We start from the raw sequence: 19,118 nt of genomic DNA on the forward strand, positions 1-19,118 counted from the left end.
AACTGTGCTTCTGATCCTAAATTGTAAGCTGTTAACTTCCCTAAGAACCCTCATAATCATGAAGATGGTCTATGAGTTGTGGGTGATGATAGCAATGGATTGTCAAACCCAGCAGAGAAGCAGAATGTGCCGGGTAGGACAGTTAGTATCAGAACTGGTAAAGGATGGAGGGTAGAGATATGTCTCACCTTGAGCTGACGCTGAGTTTGATTTGCCTTCCCCCTTGTGAAGTCAGGGGTCAGAAGCCACCTTGACACCACTTTTATAGCTTCACGCGAACAAAACCCTACACTATGTACTCCGGTCTAAGGCTTTCTCATTCATTTTCGAGATTCACCCACATTGTTTGCCTTTGCCTGTTGTAGTTGTTAGATGCTATTAAGTGGGCTCCAACTCACATCAACCTTATGTCCAACAGAAGGGAATGTTTCCTGGTCCTATGCCATCTTCATGATCTTTTGTAGCAGTTAAGTGTTGGCCCATTTCATGAAGGGGTTTATTCTACTTTGACAACCATGATACAACTTTTTAGCAGTTGGTCTTTCCTGATGACATGTCCACAGTAAGTCAGCCGAAGTCTTCCTCCTCACTTCTACAGCTGTTTTATTACTGAAAAGTATTTGACTGCATGAATATGCTACCATGTGTTTATTCACTTTACTGGTGAGGGACACAAATGCTGTTTTCAGTTTGGGGTTCTTATGAACAAAACAGATAGGGATATTCTTGAGACAGTTTATTTTGTGAACATTCAGAGATTGCCTGGGCCGTTGGGTAAACAAATGTTTAGTGTTTGAAACCATCAGGCTATTTTCTAAAGCCATTCTTATCACTTTGTCCTGCCAAAGATGTCACTTTGATGACGAAAGTGCGCCTAACTCAAGCCATTATCTTTTCAATCACTTCCTATGAATGTGGACACTGAGCAAGGAAGACAGGAGAAGAAGTGCTGAATCTGAACGGTTGGTTGCTGCCATGTTGGTGAAGAATACTGAGTGTACCCTGGACTGCCAACAGAATGAATCAGTCTCAGAATCAGAATGTTCCTCAGAAACCAGGATGGCAAGACTTTGCCAAATAGTCAAAATAGATTTGACTATTACTTTGGACATGCTAGCAGGAAAGAGCAGTTACTAGAAAAGAACATCTTCTTTGTTAAGTGGGGGGCCAATTACAGTGGGGAACCCTCTCAGAGATGGGCTGGCAGAGCAACCACAATGGACTCAGATACAACACTGATGCTAAAGGTACCAAACGGCAGGGCACAGTCTCCTGTTGTGCGTAAGGTCAATATGAGTAGGAGCCAACTCAACGGCAATCCACAATATTCCTGGAACAACATATGAACCATGCTGTTGTTTTTAATGGTTGTATAATATTTTGCGGTGGACACACCACAGCTGACTTAAAAAATAAAGAACCCAGCATGGGTGAGTCTGGCATGCTGGGTTGTTTCTTTTTCCCCCCATTTGTTGTTGTTATTAGGTGTCATTGAGGTGGTATCGACTCATAGCGACCCTATGCACAGCAGAACAAAACACTGCCCGATCCTGGGCCAACCTCACTACTGTTGCCACGCCTGAGCCCATTGATGCTGCCACTTGGCCAATCCATCTCGTTGGGGGTCTTCCTCTTTTTCTCTGACCCTCCACCTTACCAAACATGATATCCTTCTCCAGTGACTGCTCCCTCCTGACAATATGTCCAAAGTATGAGAGACAAAGATCAGCCATCCTGGCCTCCAAGGAGCACTCTGGCTGCACTTCTTCCAAAGCAGATCTATTGATTCTTTTGGCAGCCCATGGCATTTTCAATATTCTCCTCCAACACCACAACTCAAAAGCATCAATTCTTCTACAGTCTTCCTTATTCACTGTCCAGCTTTTGCATGCATATGAGGTTATTGAAAATATGGCTTGGGTCAGGCGCACCTTAGTCCTCCAGCTGACATCCTTGCTCTGCCAACACTTTAAAAAGATCTTGTGCAGCAGATTTGCTTAATGCAATATGTCGTTTGATTTCTTGACTGCTATTTCCATAAGTGTTGATAGCTGATCCAAGAAGAATGAAGTCCTTGACAACTTCAATCTTTTCTCCATTGATAAGAATGTTCCCTTAAAAGCCTGCAGGCTGCTTAAAACACCAAATTGTACTAAGGATGATGTGCCTGGGCACCTAGTAGAATTTCCTCCTGAAGAGAATGCAGAAACTGAATTACTGGGAGTAAAAAGCAGGATCAATTTTATGTTTCAGCAAGGAACCCAGCTTTGCAAAAGAAGTCTTACAGTGATTGGCAGCTCACACCTCAGCATGAATGGCTGACGATCTCAAATACCACTGGGCAAGGATCCCATGATGCTTCTGCCCAGCCACGCTGTGACTAGCTCGGCAGACTTTTCTCAGCTTTGAGAAGGATTGTCAACATAAATTGAGGGTTACCTTTTTGGTTGTTTTCTTCTCATACTGCAAATATCGGGGTTCAATCATTCTTCCTCCTGTGGGGAGACAGACAGACAAAATCTGCTTCTAACATAAACTGAAAAAAACGACCACGAGGACTCAACAGACCCCTGACCCTTGGCCATCAGGAAGCTGGGCACTCAAACAGCAGGAACAGAGGAACTGCTCCTCTTGACACCATCATATGTGTCCTTTAGCAGCTTTTATGGGACAGCTATCATCTACGAGAACATTAACAAGGAAAATCAGCTGTATGAGCTCCGGTAGCGGAGTGGTTACAAATCGGGCTGCTATCCTCTGGGCCAGCAGTTTGAAACTGCCAGCTGTTCCGCGGGAGAAAGATGAGGCTTTCTGTTCCCGTAAAGATTTACAGCCTTGGAAACCCTGTACAGGGTCACTATGAGTCAGAACTGACTCCACGGCACATAACAACAGGTGGCACAAACCCATCTAGCTAATGACCAAAAGGTCAGTGGTGCAAATCCATCCAGAAGCACCTATGAAGGCAAGCCTGGCGATCTGCTTCCAAAAGGACACAGCCTTGAAAACTCTCTGGGACGGCTCTACACTGCACACATGAGGTTGCCCTAAGTCTGAATCAACTCGACAAGAATGGGCTTTCTATTTTTTTTTTTTTTCTCACAGATGTAATCTGGCTGCTCACCTCAGGGTCAGCAGTTCGAAACTACCAGCTGTTCCATGGGAGAAAGATGAGGCATTCTGCTCCCGTAAATATTTATAGCCTTGGAAACCCTGTCCAGAGTCACTATGAGTCAGAATCGACTCCACTGCACATAACAACAACAACATATATAAGAATGTTTACAGAACACTTAGTACATGCAAGAACCTGGGCTAAGGGTACCGTCTATCCAATAGGGAGCTATGATCAAAGACTACTGACTGGACATCAAATCCAAAAGTAGACTTTATGCAAGGCTGGGGTGGGAAGCATCTACCCCTCCAGTGCCTCTGTTTGTTTTTCCTACCCCCCAGCTCACTCCCTATGTAGCCCCTCGCCCCATTAGTCTCCAAAACCCATCCTTCTGCTTCCCTCCCTGGGTCTTATCCATTCCCTGTTATACCCACCACCCTCCGACTTGGCTCCACCCTTTCTGCCTTTCCACTAGTGAGTTTGCTGGGCTCCACCTGCAGGTCTCCTGGAACCCCCACCTGGCAGCATGAATGAAAAGTCACTTTTTCAAAAACACTGGGTTGTGAGGCAGATCCCGACTTTGCTCACCTTGTACTCGTTTTCCTTTGGGTTTCGCACCACTAGGGGTATTGGAACCTGCTGGCGATGGCTTCCTAGAAAAGAAGGTCCTTGTATCTCATTATGGGTTAAATTGTGTGTACCCCTAAATTTGTGAAGTCCTAACCCCCTAAGGAACTCTGGTAGCATAGTGGTTACGAGTTGGGCTGCGAACCTTAAGGTCAGCAGTTCGAAACTACCAGCTGTTCTGCGGAAGAAAGATGAGTCTTTCTGGTCCTGTAAAGATTTACAGCCTCGGAAACCCTATACAGGGTCGCTATGAGTCAGAACCGACTCCACAGCACATAACAACAACAACAACCCCCTGTTGTTGTTAAGTGCTGTCAAGCCGGTTTCGATTCACAGCGACCCTATAGAGGGTTTCCGAGGAGCAGCTGATGAGTTTGAATCTCCGACCTTGCGGCCCAGTGCTTATCCTATAGTGCCATACCAGGACTCCTATACCTGTGAATATATCTGTGTTTGGAAACAGGCTTTCTTTGGTTAACAGGGTCATACCAGGTTAGGGTGGGTCCAAACCCTAGTCCCTTCTGGTGGTGTCATCAAAAGTGCAGAACAGACAAAGCAGCAGAGACAGTGAAGAGGCCATGCGAAGGCAGGGGCAGGTACGGGTGCAAGTTCAGGAACTGCGCCCGATGGGTTGCCAATGGGTTGTAGGCAGCTACTAGTATTGAAAGAGAACAGGAATTCCCTCCCCTTAGACCTTCCAGCCTCCTGATCTGTGAGGAAATGGGTTCTGGTTTTGAAAGCCACCATGTGTACTGTTTGTTATGGCAATCCTAGAAGACTAAGGCATACCTTATTGAACAAGCAGCCGTAGGAAACATGTGAAGTACCTCGGTGAGCCCAAAGCTTGGGCTTCTCAGAGCCCAGATCCAGTAGCCCCCCACCCAACCCGTGCTGATTCCTACAGGGCAGGTCAACCAACAGGAACAGCCCCGGTCACAAGGGGTAACGCGAGTACCAGAGGTGAACAGTGTCCCTCCAAAAGCTGTGCCCACATTCTAACTCCCGGTCCCTGTGCACAAGACTGTGTTTGCAAACAAGGTCTAGAGGAGATGTTCTCAGTCATACTGGAGTAACCCAACCCAACCTGCTGCTGTCTAGTCAATGGTCCACTCCCGGCAACCCCATGTGTTATAGAGTAGCCTGCTCCATGGAGTTTCTCCGTCAGAATCTTGACAGAAGCAGACTGCCAGGGCTTTCTACTCTAGGACAGGTGGATATGTTCAGCCCCCAACTTTTCAGTTAGTTGTTGCTCTTAAGTGCCGTAGAGCAGGTTCTGACCCATAGCGACCCTATATGGGGAAGATGGTCTATGCCAAAATAACTCTGAAGAGCTAAAAGGTTCAGACCTGTTTCTCTAACAGTCCTGGGGTCAGCAACGTTTTCCATGGGGAACAGAGTAAACAGTGCCAGCTTTGTGAACCAGATAGTCTCGGCCATGTCTGCTGAACTATGCTAGTATACATGTAAATAGTTAGATGCTGCATAAAGAAATGAGGGTGGCTGTGTGCCAATAAAACTTTACTCACACACAGACATGGACATCGACATTTCACATGTCAGAAAGTAGTCTTTTGATTTTTTTTTTTTACAGCCATATAAAAATGTAAACACAGTTTTGGGCTCGCTAATTGTATATAAGTAAGGGCTTCGGTGTGCAGCCTGTAATTGGCTGACCCCTGCTACAGACAATGAGGGACAAGGAAGGGCTTGAAGCCAGCCACAGACAAGGTGGACCACATTTCACAAAGACCAGTGGCAGCCAGAAGCTAGGCTCCACAAGCTCTTGGCAAGTGCGGGCGACTCCTTATCTGTCTGCTCACTGTTAAGTTGCCACCACCTGCACAGAGTGAAATCAGTTGCCTTCAAGTCAGTTCCAATCCCTGGTGACCCCATGTGTGTCACAGTAGAGCTGTGCTCCATGGGGTTTTCAGTGGTAGATTTTTCAGAAATCGATTGCCAAGTCTTTCTTCTGAAGCAGGAAGGGATGATTCTAACTTCCAATTTTTTTGGTTAGCATCCAGGGACAGGAACTGTTTACACTATCCAGGGATGCCTCAAGCACTTGTCACTGAATCAATGCTGACTTTGGTGATCCCAAGTTGCAGAGTTGGGAGGAGTCTGTAAATACCCACCAGACATTTGTCATGGTCATCTGTCTGCTGATTGTGCTCCCAAGCTCGATTGTATCCCACTTTGGAGTGCTCCCAAGCTCGATTGTATCCCACTTTGGAGGTCTTCAGAGCCCCCACCAAGGGAAATCCCACTGCTGCATTGAGCGGCTGCATTAAGCAAATGAAGTTGGCCCAGTGAAAGTGCCAAGGCCTGGTCCCCGCCCCTGGGCTTGCCCTACCCTGCGCTTCTGGTGTGTCTGTTCCTGGCATCTTCTTCTGCCCACTCGCCCAGACTGGAAACCTGGGAGTCATCCCGGACTGTCCCGCGCCTGCTGCTAGTGAGTCAGCGGTTCCGGCCTCACAGTCTCTCTCTCCTGTTACATCACACCTCCTTCTGCTTAAATTGAGAGTTGCTTAACCATTTTATGATGGAACAACTCAGGAAAGGATAGTGAGAATAAATGCACACCTTGAAGAATACTATCCATCAACGTCACGGAACAGGACATGTGGAAATTGGTGAATCGGCATAGGTTTCGTCATATATATTTTCACAACTCAAAGGGGGGAAAACGTAACTACCTTACAGTGAGCAATGTAGTGGCATTTAGTACATTCATAACATCGGGCAACCACCACCTCTACTTCATCCCAGCATATTCTCATCATTGCAAACAGAAACCACATACCCTCCCCCTCCCCCGGCAGTCACTCCCCACTCCCGAGCCCCACAGAGCTCGTGTCAGACTGGACAACTACTATTACACTTTCTGGGTTGGCACTGTAGGATAGGCACTTGACTGCTCACCACACGGTTGGCGGTTCAAACTCACCAGTGGCTCCTTGGAAACCCTATACAGAGTTGCTATAAGTCAGAACCAATTCGACGACACTTAACAATAAGCACCCCTATTCCACTTTCTGTCTCTGGATCTGCTTGTTCTGGACATTGCATAGAAATGGAATCAGAAACTGTGTGGCCTTTTTTATGCCTGGCTTCTTTTACTGAGCTTCATTCAGGGTTTTGAGGTTCATCCATGGTGTAGCGAGCTGTTGTTAGGTGCCATGGAGTTAGCTCTAACATGTGACAATCAAGTGTCAGAGGAGAACTGTGTTTCAGGGGTTTTAATGGCCTTTCTTTCCAGGCGCCTCTCGGTGGACTCAAACCTCCAGTTTTCTGGCTAGCAGCCAAGCGTGTTCACCATTTGCATCACCCAGGGGGCTCCTAGCACAGGCTACAGTCTCAGGAATATGTGATGAGCATTTCTGCACCAGTTAGGAACTGCTGTCGCTCCTCATTGTACCCCGATGTCTAGCAGGCAGGATTTAAAAACAATCATTTGTTGTCTGACTAACCCAGAGGCACCACTAGATTTTGTGGCGTTGTAGGATAAACACTGAACTGCTAACCACAAGGTCAGTGGTGCAAACCCACCAGCCGTTCCTTGGAAACCCTATCCAGGATCATTATAAGTTGGAACTAACTGCACAGTACTTAACAACCACAACAGAGGCATTTAACAGAGTCCTGGTGGGGTACTGTAGCATAAGCTAATCGCACGGTTGGCAGTTCAAACTCACTAGTCGCTCCTTGGAAACCTTACACAGAGTCGCAATGAGTCGGAATCGACTCAAAGGCACTTAACAACATTAGGGGCCCCTGGGTGAACTTAACCCTCCAACAGGGGCATTTAACACTATCTGGCGACATTTCTGATTGTCACAGCTGGTAAGAGAAGTGCTCCTAGCACCAGGGATGACTGGAAGAAAAGCCTGGCAATATACATCTGGAAAGCGAGCCACTGAAAAGCCCTCTGCATCATAGTGAGTTCTCCATGAACTCACTCAGGGAGGGCAGGACTTTCTTTACCTTGTAATTCTGTTGTGTCCTCAGCACCTGGCTCACCTCAAATACTCAATAATAACAGTGGCCAAAGAACAAGACAAACGCTGCCCCAGAATCAGGCCTGGAACCAGATAAGCATTCAAGATCTCTTGTTTGCAAATGTTTGCAAATGACTCCATCATCTTATCTGTAAATGGGAGGACAGAATAACGGGGCTGGGAGGATCAAAGGAGATACGCAACCTTTTAATTGTCCGTAATTAAGGAGCTCTGGAAGCGTAGTGGTTATGAATCAGGCTGCTAACCTCTGGGTCAGCAGTTCGAAACTACCAGCTGTTCCGAGGGAGAAACATGAGGCTTTCTGCTCCCGTAAAGATTTACAGCCTCGGAAACCCTGTACGGGGTCGCTAAGAGTCGGAACCGACTCCACGACACATAACAACAACAAAATAAAGTTAATTTTACTAATAACCACCACTCATTTGTTCCGGGGCCTATACAAGTCTGACAGAGAAGACTTGTGATGTTGAATGACTGTTATCAGCCCATTTCGCAGCGGAGGAACGCGAAGCATAGAAAGAGGAAACATTTGATCCAACCTCGCCCCTCAACTAGGCTACGGCCCCGGAATTAGAAGTTGCGTCCTTAGTATTCGAATTTGTGGGCCCGGGACTGGAACACATAGCCTCCGGATTCGAACTTATGTTCCTTAGGGCGCCCGCGCCCCCCGAACATGCGCAGAAGCAGCGTGAATGTCCGGGCCTGCGATTACCAGAAGGTCCTCGACAGAGACGCAGCAGCTTCGACCCGAGGGCCCTCGCCCCACAGTTCTACAGACCCCTCTCCTCCAGACCTCGATCGCAGCCGTCCCTCCAAATCTAACTCCGGCACCCCAACTCACCCACAGCCACGCACTGAGGAATCCGCCATTTTCCCGCCTTCAGCTCGAAGGCAGGCTCCTCGAAGCCGGCCACGCCCCTATGTCCCATTCCACAACCGCAGGAGGGGTGACCGTGAACCGCAGACTCCGGAAAACACGGGCTGCGTGAACCGTTTAAGTCCTCTACGTGTTCATTTCCCCCGCTATCCTTCAAACTTGGTCTCGCCCACAAGGTGGGGCGGGGAGGCGGAGGCGGAGGACGGGCCTGAGGAGGTGTGGTTTATTTCTCCCCGCCCCGAAAGCGCGCTGGCGCTACGCCCCCAACACCTCCCCTCCGGAACCCGGAAGCAGGCGCCCGAGGGGGAGCGGCGGGCGCGGCTAGGCGGAGCAGTGGAGTAGCTGCGGGCGGCCGGCGGTTGCCGGCGGGCGGCGAGCGGGCCCGGGATCACGGCGCGCGGCGGCCGAGGCCCTGGTAAGTGCTGAGCGCGCGTTGGGCGGAGGTGTTTGCTCGAGGGGCTTGTCGGGAGGAGGAGAACGGCTGGTGAGGGGGGGCCAAGGCTGAGCGCTTAAAGGAGACGTGGAAGCAGAGGCTGGGGGGCGGGAACGAGACTAAGGGTCGTAGAGGGGCTGCAGGGTTATCGGTCCGACAGGAACGAAAAAGGAGGAAGCTGATGGAGTCCGGGGTGGCCCTGATGAGGTTGGAGAGGGAGTTTAGGGGTGGAGAGAACTTGTGGGTTTGAGCAACTTCTCAAGGAGGACGTGGCTTGAGGGGGGAGTTAGAGGGTCGCAGGAAACGGGGCTGGAAGGAGGAGGAGGTAAGAAGGCGGGGTGGAGAGGCCCGGGCTGGGGGAGAAGTGCTAGGCGGCTTAGTGGGACAGCCGGGGTGCTGTAGGGGAAAGGGATACAGGAACAGCCTGGGGGCGCTGCCGCGGTTCAAGGCTAGAGGCAGAGTGTATGAGGCTGAGGGCGGCGCCTGGCACCTCGGGGGTGTGCAAATGTCGGCGGTTTGAGCCCACTGGAGTGGCCGCCTGTTACTGGGGAGGGGGCAAGCTGGCCTTGGGAGGGAAGAAGAGATGGTAGAAGCATGGTTGGAACTAAAGGGAGGGCCTGGGGGGAGGGGGGAAGAGGAGAGAGTAGTTTGTACTGCAGCGTTGGGAGATCGGATCCCTTCCCTTTTGATTCATCCCGCACCGCTGAATGACTGGGCCCGGTCTCCGGGTCCTGAAAACTTGAGCAGCCACTTCACTCTTCTTCTAAGACAGATCTGGCTGGAGTCTGGGGTCCCAGTTGGGTTGCGTGGTGAGAAAGAAGCCCCAGCAAAGGGATAGGTCTGGTTGGCGTCTAGGGTCCCCAGCAGCCTCCTAGTGAGGAAGGAGCCCCGGGGACAGGTCTGGCTGAAGTCTGGGGTCCCAGCTGCCAGTGAGGAAGGAGTTGCTGGCTCCCCAAGGAAGGGCCGGAAGTGGGTTTCAGAATGGGGGGGGGGGCAGTGTGCGCTTACCTCTGTGGGGTTGCATCCTTGGACTTAAATGGGTAAAACTGCAGACAGGAAATCTGCCTCCGGTGTCGGCCTGAGCTCCCACAATAAAGGCTTAGCGGCCAGACCTGCTTTCCCGGGTGCCCATACACAAGGGACCTACTGATGCAAGGCCTAGTCCACCCCTTTTGTCCCCCTGGAAATGCAGCTGACGTGGGAGCTGACAGGGACTCTGTGTCTCCTAGTGGGAGGGCCCCAGCGCCCACCTTTCCCACGTTGTCTCAAGGAGCTCAGGAATAGTGGGAAGTGACTTCCACGGCTCTAAAAAAAGTTGCTTCAGCATCTGATTAACCCTGTGGGTTTTAAAATACCCTCAGATTTTCCTTGCTGGGGCCTGGCTCTGTTGTCTTCTGTCAGGCACCTCATTGGGTCAGGAGTTTCGATCTACGTTAATTTTTCTCCCTCCATCTGTGGGGATCCTGGTGGAGCAAAGGGTGACAGCTCTACTACCACTAGCCAAAAGGTTTCAACCCACCCAAGATAAGCCCAGTGGTCTGCTTCTGAAAGGTCACAACCTTGGAGACTTTGTGGAGCAGTTCTGCTCTACACACGTGGAGTCTTCAGGAGTGGGAACACACTCAGCCAAAGACTGCTAGAGAGCTTGGTTTTATAGCCCACTCAGAACATGAACCTGGATCATTAAAAGTAAAGAAAGTCCCTGAGGCGGAACCACCTCCTTTGTTTCCATGTGGAAGGACCCAGGATACATGATTCAAGCCCCCAATAGTATGTTCTTCAGACACTAAATTTGGATTGGGGCACAGTGACAAACATGGCAGACAAGGTCCCTACCCTCACCAAGCTCATCTTCCCAGTCTACATATGCCCATCCCTGCCCCCACCCCACCCCTACTGCCTAGCCCAGAATCAGAAGCGTGGCCAGGTGGGGGCCCTGGGGAACCGCCATGTTGAGAGTCCTATTGTATGTCAAATCGATTCCAACTCATAGCGGAGAGTTTTCTAGGCTGTGATCTTTACAGGAGCCCATCACTGGGTCTTTTCTCTCCAGAGCCACCGGGTGAGATCAAACTGCCAGCCCTCCAGTTAGCAGCCTACCCAGGCTCCTTTTAGAGGTCTTGACCTTGGAGAGTTCTGTTTGACTCTTTCTTTGCTTGTAAAATTTGTGGGATGACCTTACTGAGTATTTCTCATCTTTGATACCCAACCCTTCTTGACAGCCATAGTGTTGTCTCTCATGCACCCCTACTCAGATTTGCCATAGCCCCCGGACTCATAAAGTCACCGAATCACTCTTACAATGATCTCTATCTTGGTCAGCTTCCAGTTCTGCAGCTGATATCCCAGAAATGATCTTTCATTGCTTCTTTATTTCCCAAATAGAAAATTGCAGGGTTGAGCATGTTTTTGCAAGTTGCACCTGTTCCCAAAGCTTGAGTGCATCCTTCTGACTGGAAATCCCTGGGCCAGACCCTCCCAGAGGTCCTTTCCAGCCTTTACTTTATGCAATGTGGTGAAGCAGGTTGGGACTGCGGAATGTCCCTTTTCTCTTTGACTCTGTTGTTAAGTGCCATCTAGTCAGTTCCAATTCATAATCACCCTGTATAGCAGGGGTGAAGAAGCTTTTTTTCTGCCAAAATTTATAGCATCATTCACAACCCATACAAAATTATCAACTTAAAAATTAGCCTGCTATATTTGGTCAAACATTTAATTAACTCAGCATGGTAGTTACAAATCGGGCTGCTAACCTCAAGGTTGGCAGTTCAAAACTACCAGCGATTCCGCAGGAGAAAGATGAGACGTTCTGCTCCCGTAAAGATTTACAGCCTCGGAAACCCTGTGCAGGGTCACTATGAGTCGGGACCGACTCCACGATACTTAACAACAGCGATGTGATGACTGGAACTGCGGTTGCCTTGGCAGGGCCAGACCAAATGATTTCAAGGGCTTATAAAGCCCACAGTCTGCACATTCCCCACTGTTTCTTTATAGGATTTCCAAGGAGTTAGTGGCTGGTGGGTTTGAACCACTGACCTTGTGGTTAGCTGTCCAGTAGGGAACTTGTTAACCTGCAGCTTTCCTTCCTCATCTCCCAAAGGGCCATGATGGGTCTTGGATGGGCCCAGAGATCAGTGAAGCAAGAGCTGGTAGTTCCTGGGCTGGGTCCCTGGGACATAGATGCCTCCTCAAGAGGAGGGACATTCTGGTGGAGACCCCCTTGGAAATAATGGAGTTTGCAGAGATGGCCCAAGATGATGTTAAGGTAGAGTCGGGGATACCCCGTGCAAGCTTTGGAGCAAGGGGGATTCCAGCAAGTTTCCATGGAAGAGGTGGCTGGCCCCAAGCCCAGTCTTGAAGGATAACGTCTTGCTGTGGAGTTCATTGTAAATCTTGGCGACCCCAGGTATTACAGGGCAGGTGGGCGCTCCATAGGGTTTTCTTGGCTTTACAGATGCAGACCAACGCGACTGTGTTTTGCAGTTCCTCTGGGTGGCTTTGAACCTCCCACCAGTACACTGGTAGTTGAGTGCAAACCCTTTGTGCTGCTCAAGGCCTTTAAACCTGTTGTTTTGAGTCAGTTCCATCCCTGTGCATTACAGAAGAACTGAGCTAGCTCCAAGGGATCTTCTTGACTGTAATCTTGACAGAAGCAGTCTCTTAGTCAGTGGTGGTGATATGCCGTGGAGTCGGTTCCGACTCAGCGACCCTGTACAGGGTTTCTGAGGCTGTAGATCTGTACGGAAGCAGAAAACCTCATGCTTCTCCCACGGAGCAACTGGTAGTTTCGAACTGCTGACCTTGCGGTTCACAGCCCGATTTGTTAACCACTACTTGTTAAGTGCCGTCAAGTCGGTTCCAACTCATAGCAACCCTGTATAGGGTTTCCAAGAAGTTGCTGGTGGGTTTGAACTTCCCACCTTGTGGTTTGCAGTCCAGTGCTGATTCTACAGCACCACACCAGGACTCTAGGGTGGTTGTTGTTGTTAAGTGCCGTCAAGTCAATTCTGCCCCCCAGCGACCCTGTATAGGGTTTCTGAGGAGCAGCTGGTGAGTCTGAACTGCCTATGTTGCAGTTCAAACGGCTTTGCAGTCTGGCACATTAACCCACAGTGCCACACCAGGACTCCAGGATTCTAGGGTAGCGTCAGTCAATTCTTAATCTCTAGGGAGCACATCTTGCTGAAAGGAAACCAAAGGAGAAGTAGGCTCAGCACTGGACTGCAAACCACAAGGTTAGCAGTTCAAACCCACCAGCTGCTCCTCAGAAACTCTATACAGGGTCACTATGAGTCAGAATCAACTCGATGGCACTTAACAGCAACAATAGGGAGCACGTTTTGCTGAAAAGAAGCCATCAGGAGAAGGAAATTTCAGGAGCAAATACCTTCAGAATCCCTCCTAGACAGACTTTAGTGAGCAGCTTCTTGCGTGGATGGTCTTCTATAACCAGCTCTTTTATCCTGCCAACTATCCCCACAAGGGGATGGTTGGTCCTATTTTACTATAGAAACTGAGGCCCAAGGAGGGGAGATGCCTTCAGAGGTGGCTCCAAGGCCATTCTAGAAACATGAAGGATCATTAACTGGCTACCATTGAGTTGATTCTGACTCTTGGCAACCCCATGTGTGTCAGAGTAGAACTACTGGCTGGGGTTGTCTGGCTATGACTTTCCACAGGAGCAGTTTGCCAGACCTTTCTTCTGAGGTGCCTCTGAGTGGGTTAGAACTACCAGCCTTTAGGTTCGCAGCCAAGCACTTAACTGCGTGCGCCACCCAGGGAGTCCTGAAGGATTGTTGTCATTGTGGTTTAGTTACCAACTCACAGCAGCCATATACATACCAGGGTGAAACGTTTTCTGGTTGTGGGCCCTTCCATAATCTTTGGTAAGTTTGAGCTTACTGTTTCTCTCATTTTCGGTAACCCTCCATCATTTTACCAAACATGATGTCCTGGTCTCTCCCAATGAAGTGTCCAAGCAAGCAAGACAAAGTCCCACCCTCCTTGCCTCCAAGGGGCCTTCTGGCTGAATATTTACAGCAGGGGATGTCAGCCAGGACACCATTAGTATTTGGTTCTGGAATGTTCTCTATAGTAGGGGGCTGCCCTGAGCTCTGTAAAGTGTTGAACAGGATCCCTGATTTCCAGCCCCACGTTGCCAGTAGCACACACCCCTCCAAGTCATAGTACCCCCAAATAACGCCCAGACATTGCCCAGGGTCTCCTGGGTACAAAATCACCATTTGAAAACCACTTCTGATTCTCATCTCAGCACCCCCATCATTTAGTGAGTCTCTGGGGAGTTCCTGAGTGGCGCAAACAGTTAAGGTGCTCAGCAGGCAGTTCAAACCCTTCCAGAGGCACCTTGAAAGCATTGGCAATCTAGTTCTAAAAGGTCATACCGCCTCAGAAACCCTAGGGGAAGTTCTACTCTGCACACATGGGGACTCCATGAATGGGACTTGACTTGCTGGCAACGGGCAGTGGTTTTTGCTGAGCTCCTAACAAAATGCTTCTAAAGAACCAGGAGTCGTGAGAGAATGCAGCAGCAAGTCGATTCTGCATGCCATTCAATTTTTAATCTTCAGGGAGCGTCTTGATAAAAGGAAACCGTTAGGAGCAGTCCAAGCTGGAGTTAGGCAGCAGACACAGAGAACGGAGGAGCAAGGAGGAACTGGGGGCATGGGGACAGTGGGGACCATTGTGTCTCTCGCCTTTGTGTTGGGACTGGATTTGGGGAGGAACTGTCCTTGCCCCTCGTCTTAGATTGAATTGTTACTCTTTCCTTCTGAGATTAGAAGTATTCGATTCTCTTCGTCAAAACTACCCTGAAGGGTGCCCCGGATAAATGTAGTTTCGTATGCTGAGTTATCTCCTCCGTGGGCACGAGATGTCCATTTACCCACAAGCACACACTATCCTGTGTTTGCTCCTCTGGTCTTCATGTGACATTGTCACTTACCTGCTTGGAGCAGACACCACATTCCTGGTCTGTGTTCCTGGGGGGCCGCTCTGGGTGCTGGGAGTCCCCTGTACCAGGCAGCCCGTTCCCTGGTGCAGGCTCCTCACAGCCCTGCTCTCTGCCCTCCCAGACCAAGACACAGAACAAAGGGCCCAGTCTGCGCCCTGCTAGGCTCCAGCCGCCCACCCCTGCAGCTTGGGGCTGCCCCTCCATCTCTTTCTCCTTTTTGTTTCGGCACACAGAGCACTTGGGAGATTAGGCATGATCCAGAAATGCAGACTATGAGTTTGGGTTCTATCACTTCCTAGTCAAGACATTTGGAGCCCCAGCCTGTAGATGAGAAAGAAAGTAGTGATTCAGGCTTACTTAGGCTTGTGGGTTAGTCAGAGCCATGAATAAACTGTCCTCATCTGACTCACACATTAAGTCCCAGCTCTGCCCAACCTCACAGAGGGGTGTGTGTGTGACAGAGTGAGTGAGTGTGTGTGTGAGGCAGAGAAAGACGTAGAGAATGCGTGCGAGCAGGCGCAAGTAGTACAGTTAGGGTGTTCCGGTGCTGCTGCTGTTGGCCACAGGACAGATTTCAGTTTTACATTGTAAAAGAATTTTGAAGGGATCATCCTGCGGAAGAAAGGTCTGACGATCTGCTTCTGTAAAGATCACAAGCAGTAAACCCCTAGGGGGCAGGTCTGCTATGTCACCTAGGATCAGGAAGAGTCAAAATCAGCTTGACAGCATGCAGCAATGGCAGGCAGACTGTTGTTTGTCTTGTGCCATTCCAGCTCATAGCGACCACATGTGTTACAGAGTTGAAGTGTGCACTGTAATAATGTCTTTTGGACTATGAAGGAGTCGGGGTTTGAACCACCAACCTTGTGGTTACCAGCTAAGCTCAACCCACTTGTGACATTTAGGAACCTTGTAGTCAAACTAATAGACTTTGGGGGGCGAAAATGTAGTTCATTTTGCTTCATCTTTTACTTATTTAAATAGCCACTGTAAGGGTGGGTGAGTTGGCCACAAAGACTTTGGAATTGCCCTGCCAGGTAATTTTCCAGGTGCCTGCCTGGTTGGAGGGAGGCAGGGATCCAGCTTGGAAAGTCGTGGATCTCATGGAATTTTTCTGGCTGTATCCAGAACTAAGGCCCTGGGTGAGGTGCAAATTGTTTGCACTCAGTGGTTTAAACTCACTTCTGTGGCTGTACCACAGAAGAAAGACCAGGCGAACTCTGCTTCCATAAAGATAACAGCCAAGAAAACCCTGTGTAGCAGTTCTGCTCTGAGTCTGAATCCATTTGACACAACGGGCTTGGCTAGTTGGTTGGTTTATGTTCAGAGCTGCGCTTGTCAGGCAGTGTGTGCCCAACTGAGGAGCTGGGACTTAACCCCGCCCAGGGAGCTGGTGAAATTTAAAATGGGTGTGGGGGGCCTCTGCCCCCATTGTTATCAGGACGATGGACCAGAATTCATAATCAAGCCAGTTGCCATGGAGATGCTTCTGACTTGGCACACCCCCATGTGTGTCACAGTTTTCAACAGCGGATCACCAGGCCTTTCTTTCAAGGTGTCTCTTAGTGGACTTGAACCTCCAGGCTTTAAGGTAGCAGTTGAAAATGTTGCAGCATCCCAGGATTCCTGGGCTCCATTTTAGAGAGCTGGAGATGACATTTGGGGTTTTTACCTAGCCCTTGAAAGTGCGCCCCATTTCACAACTCCCTGGGACGGGCCCAGGGGCACTCTGGAGTTCCCACAGGAAGCTCACCAGCTTCCTCGTCTCTAACTGAAGATGCTCCTTAATGAGGCTGGGTGTGCATAGGTGAGACCCAAAGATGCTCTGGAGCGGCCCCTTCCCCTCAGTGGCCCTGAGGAGTCGGCCTCCTGGTCTCAGGGGGACAGAAGAAGTAAAGGGTGGGGATAGGACCAGGCCACCTCCAGGACACAGCAGTGAAACTGGGGAGACCCCTAGGTGTGATGACTACAGATGTCTCCAGTGCCACCCCGACAGCACAGCATAGGGTCTCACTGCCCACCCCTCGCCTATGTCCGTGTGTCTTGTGGCTGCTGCTATGGATGTTATTGTTGTCAGGTGCCATCGAGTTGGAACCGACTCAGCGACCCCATGCACAGCAGAACGAAACAGTGTCCGATCCTGGGCCAACCTCACTACCGCTGCCACACTCGATGCCATCAATGATGCCACCTGGCCGATCCATCTCGTTGGGGGTCTTCCTCTTTTTCTCTGACCCTCCACCCTACCCAGCATGACATCCTTCTCCAACGATTGTTTCCTCCGGACAATATGTCCAAAGTATGAGAGACGAAGCCTAGCCATCTTGTCCTCCAAGGAGCACTCTGGCTGCACTTCTTCCAAAACAGATGTATTGGTTCTTTTGGCAGTCCATGGCACTTTCAGTATTCTCCTCCAACACCACAACTCAAAGGCATCAATTCTTCTATGATCTTCCTTATTCACTGTCCAGCTTTCGCATCCATATGAGACTATTGAAAACACAATGGCCTGGGTCAGGCGCACTGTAGTCCTCAAGCTGACATCTCTGCTCTTCAACACTTTAAAATGTTCCTGTGCAGCAGATTTGCCCAGTGCAATACGTCGTCTGATCTCTTGACTGCTACTTCCGCGAGTGTTGATAGTTGATCCAAGATTTGGTAGTACCCCAGATTTGGGGACTTAGCAATGGTGATTTAGGCTCTCACAGGGTGTCAGGGTGTCAGCAGGGCCTCGCTCCTTCTGGAGGCCCCAGGTGACGCTGGGCTTGTGCTCACAGCTGTTCAAGCATCGCCTCCATCATCACATTGCATCTGTGGCTTCTCTCCTTTGCCTTGTCAGGACCCTTGTCACTGGATTCTAGACCCAGTCAAGTCCAGTGTGACCTCATCCTAACTCATTACATCCACAGAGACCCTATCTCTAAACAAGGTCATAGTCATAGGCACGGGGGGTTGACCCGTCAACATTATCTTTTGGGGGGCTGATGCTGTAGGATAAGCACTGGACTGCTAACCACTCCTCAGAAACCCTGTATGGGTTGCCGTGAGTCATAACCGACTCAACAATTTAGCCTACAAGGAGTGCTGGTGGCGCAGTGGTTCAGCACTCACTGATGACCAAAAGGTTGGTGGTTCAAACCCACCAGCTGCTCTGTTGGAAAAAGATGTGACTGCCTGCTTCTGTGTAAATGTCCAGCTTTGGAGGCCCTATGGGGCAGTTCTACTCTGTCCTACAGTGTCACTGTGAGTGGGGATCAACTCAGTGACAGTGGATGGGACTCAGCCTACAACCACCTCCACATAGGGTGCCAAGCCCACCACTTGTGGATCGGTGGGGAGGGGCTTCACAGAAGCACTAAGCAGGCAAACCCCTGGAACTTTGGCTGCTCCTGCTGGAATAGTCCTCACAAGTGAGGGGTGGGTTGGGCAAGTTAGCTTGGCCAGGTAGGCCTGGGTCCACCTACTCATCCTGAGGAATGGAGGAGTGGAGAAAGGACCTTGCATTGGAGGGTGGGAGGGCTTGGGGTCTGGGGCATCTCTGGGTAGACGGGAGCTTCAGCAGACAGAGGGCCACCAGTGTTGGTCAGGGGTTTACTGAGTGGCAACTGGGTCGGGTCCACAGAAGTTGTGTTGAAAAGTCAGTAGTAGTTCCTCATTGAGGTTGAAGCCAGAGATCAGGAGACTGCCCAGACCCTGCCCAGGGGCATCACAGAGGGGGCCTGATTTTAGAAAACTGAAAGGGGGTCCTGGTGGAAGGCTGAGGGGACTTTGCGATGATCATAATACTCCAGAGGTACCACTTCCTTCCTGATCAGGCATTGGTGGCTCAGTGCACTTCACTCTGTGCCACCACCTGCCTGTCCACTGAGACTTGCTTATTGCTGTGACGCTGAACAAGCTTCCTCCCAACTAACACTAGGAAGAAAGGCCTGGCGATTGGGAAAATCAGCCCATGACTGCTCTATGGCACTCAGCGGTCCAATCTGCAACCAATCCTGAGGATGCTGCAGGATGTGTGTGCTGGGATTTTCTTCACTGTAACCTTTATGGGAGATCTCCAGGCGGGTTCAAACCAC

At 50.0% G+C, this 19,118-nt stretch overlaps 2 protein-coding genes across 2 annotated transcripts in view; one reads left to right on the forward strand and one right to left on the reverse strand.

Moving 5' to 3' along the window:
* HAUS8 (HAUS augmin-like complex, subunit 8) overlaps positions 1-5,179 on the reverse strand; it is a 26,266-nt gene extending 21,087 nt beyond the window's left edge. The window contains exons 1-2 of the mRNA XM_006877132.1: positions 5,089-5,179; positions 3,704-3,768 (exon numbers count right to left, since the gene is read on the reverse strand). Coding sequence (XP_006877194.1) covers positions 3,704-3,768; positions 5,089-5,179 — 156 coding nt within the window. The remainder of the gene's footprint in view (positions 1-3,703; positions 3,769-5,088) is intronic.
* Positions 5,180-10,884: 5,705 nt separating this feature from the next.
* MYO9B (myosin IXB) overlaps positions 10,885-19,118 on the forward strand; it is a 109,759-nt gene continuing 101,525 nt past the window's right edge. Inside the window, exon 1 of the mRNA XM_006877133.1 lies at positions 10,885-10,995. Coding sequence (XP_006877195.1) covers positions 10,885-10,995 — 111 coding nt within the window. The remainder of the gene's footprint in view (positions 10,996-19,118) is intronic.

Source organism: Chrysochloris asiatica, unplaced genomic scaffold (genome assembly GCF_000296735.1).
Source record: "Chrysochloris asiatica unplaced genomic scaffold, ChrAsi1.0 scaffold00442, whole genome shotgun sequence".
NCBI classification, from domain to species: domain Eukaryota; kingdom Metazoa; phylum Chordata; class Mammalia; order Afrosoricida; family Chrysochloridae; genus Chrysochloris; species Chrysochloris asiatica.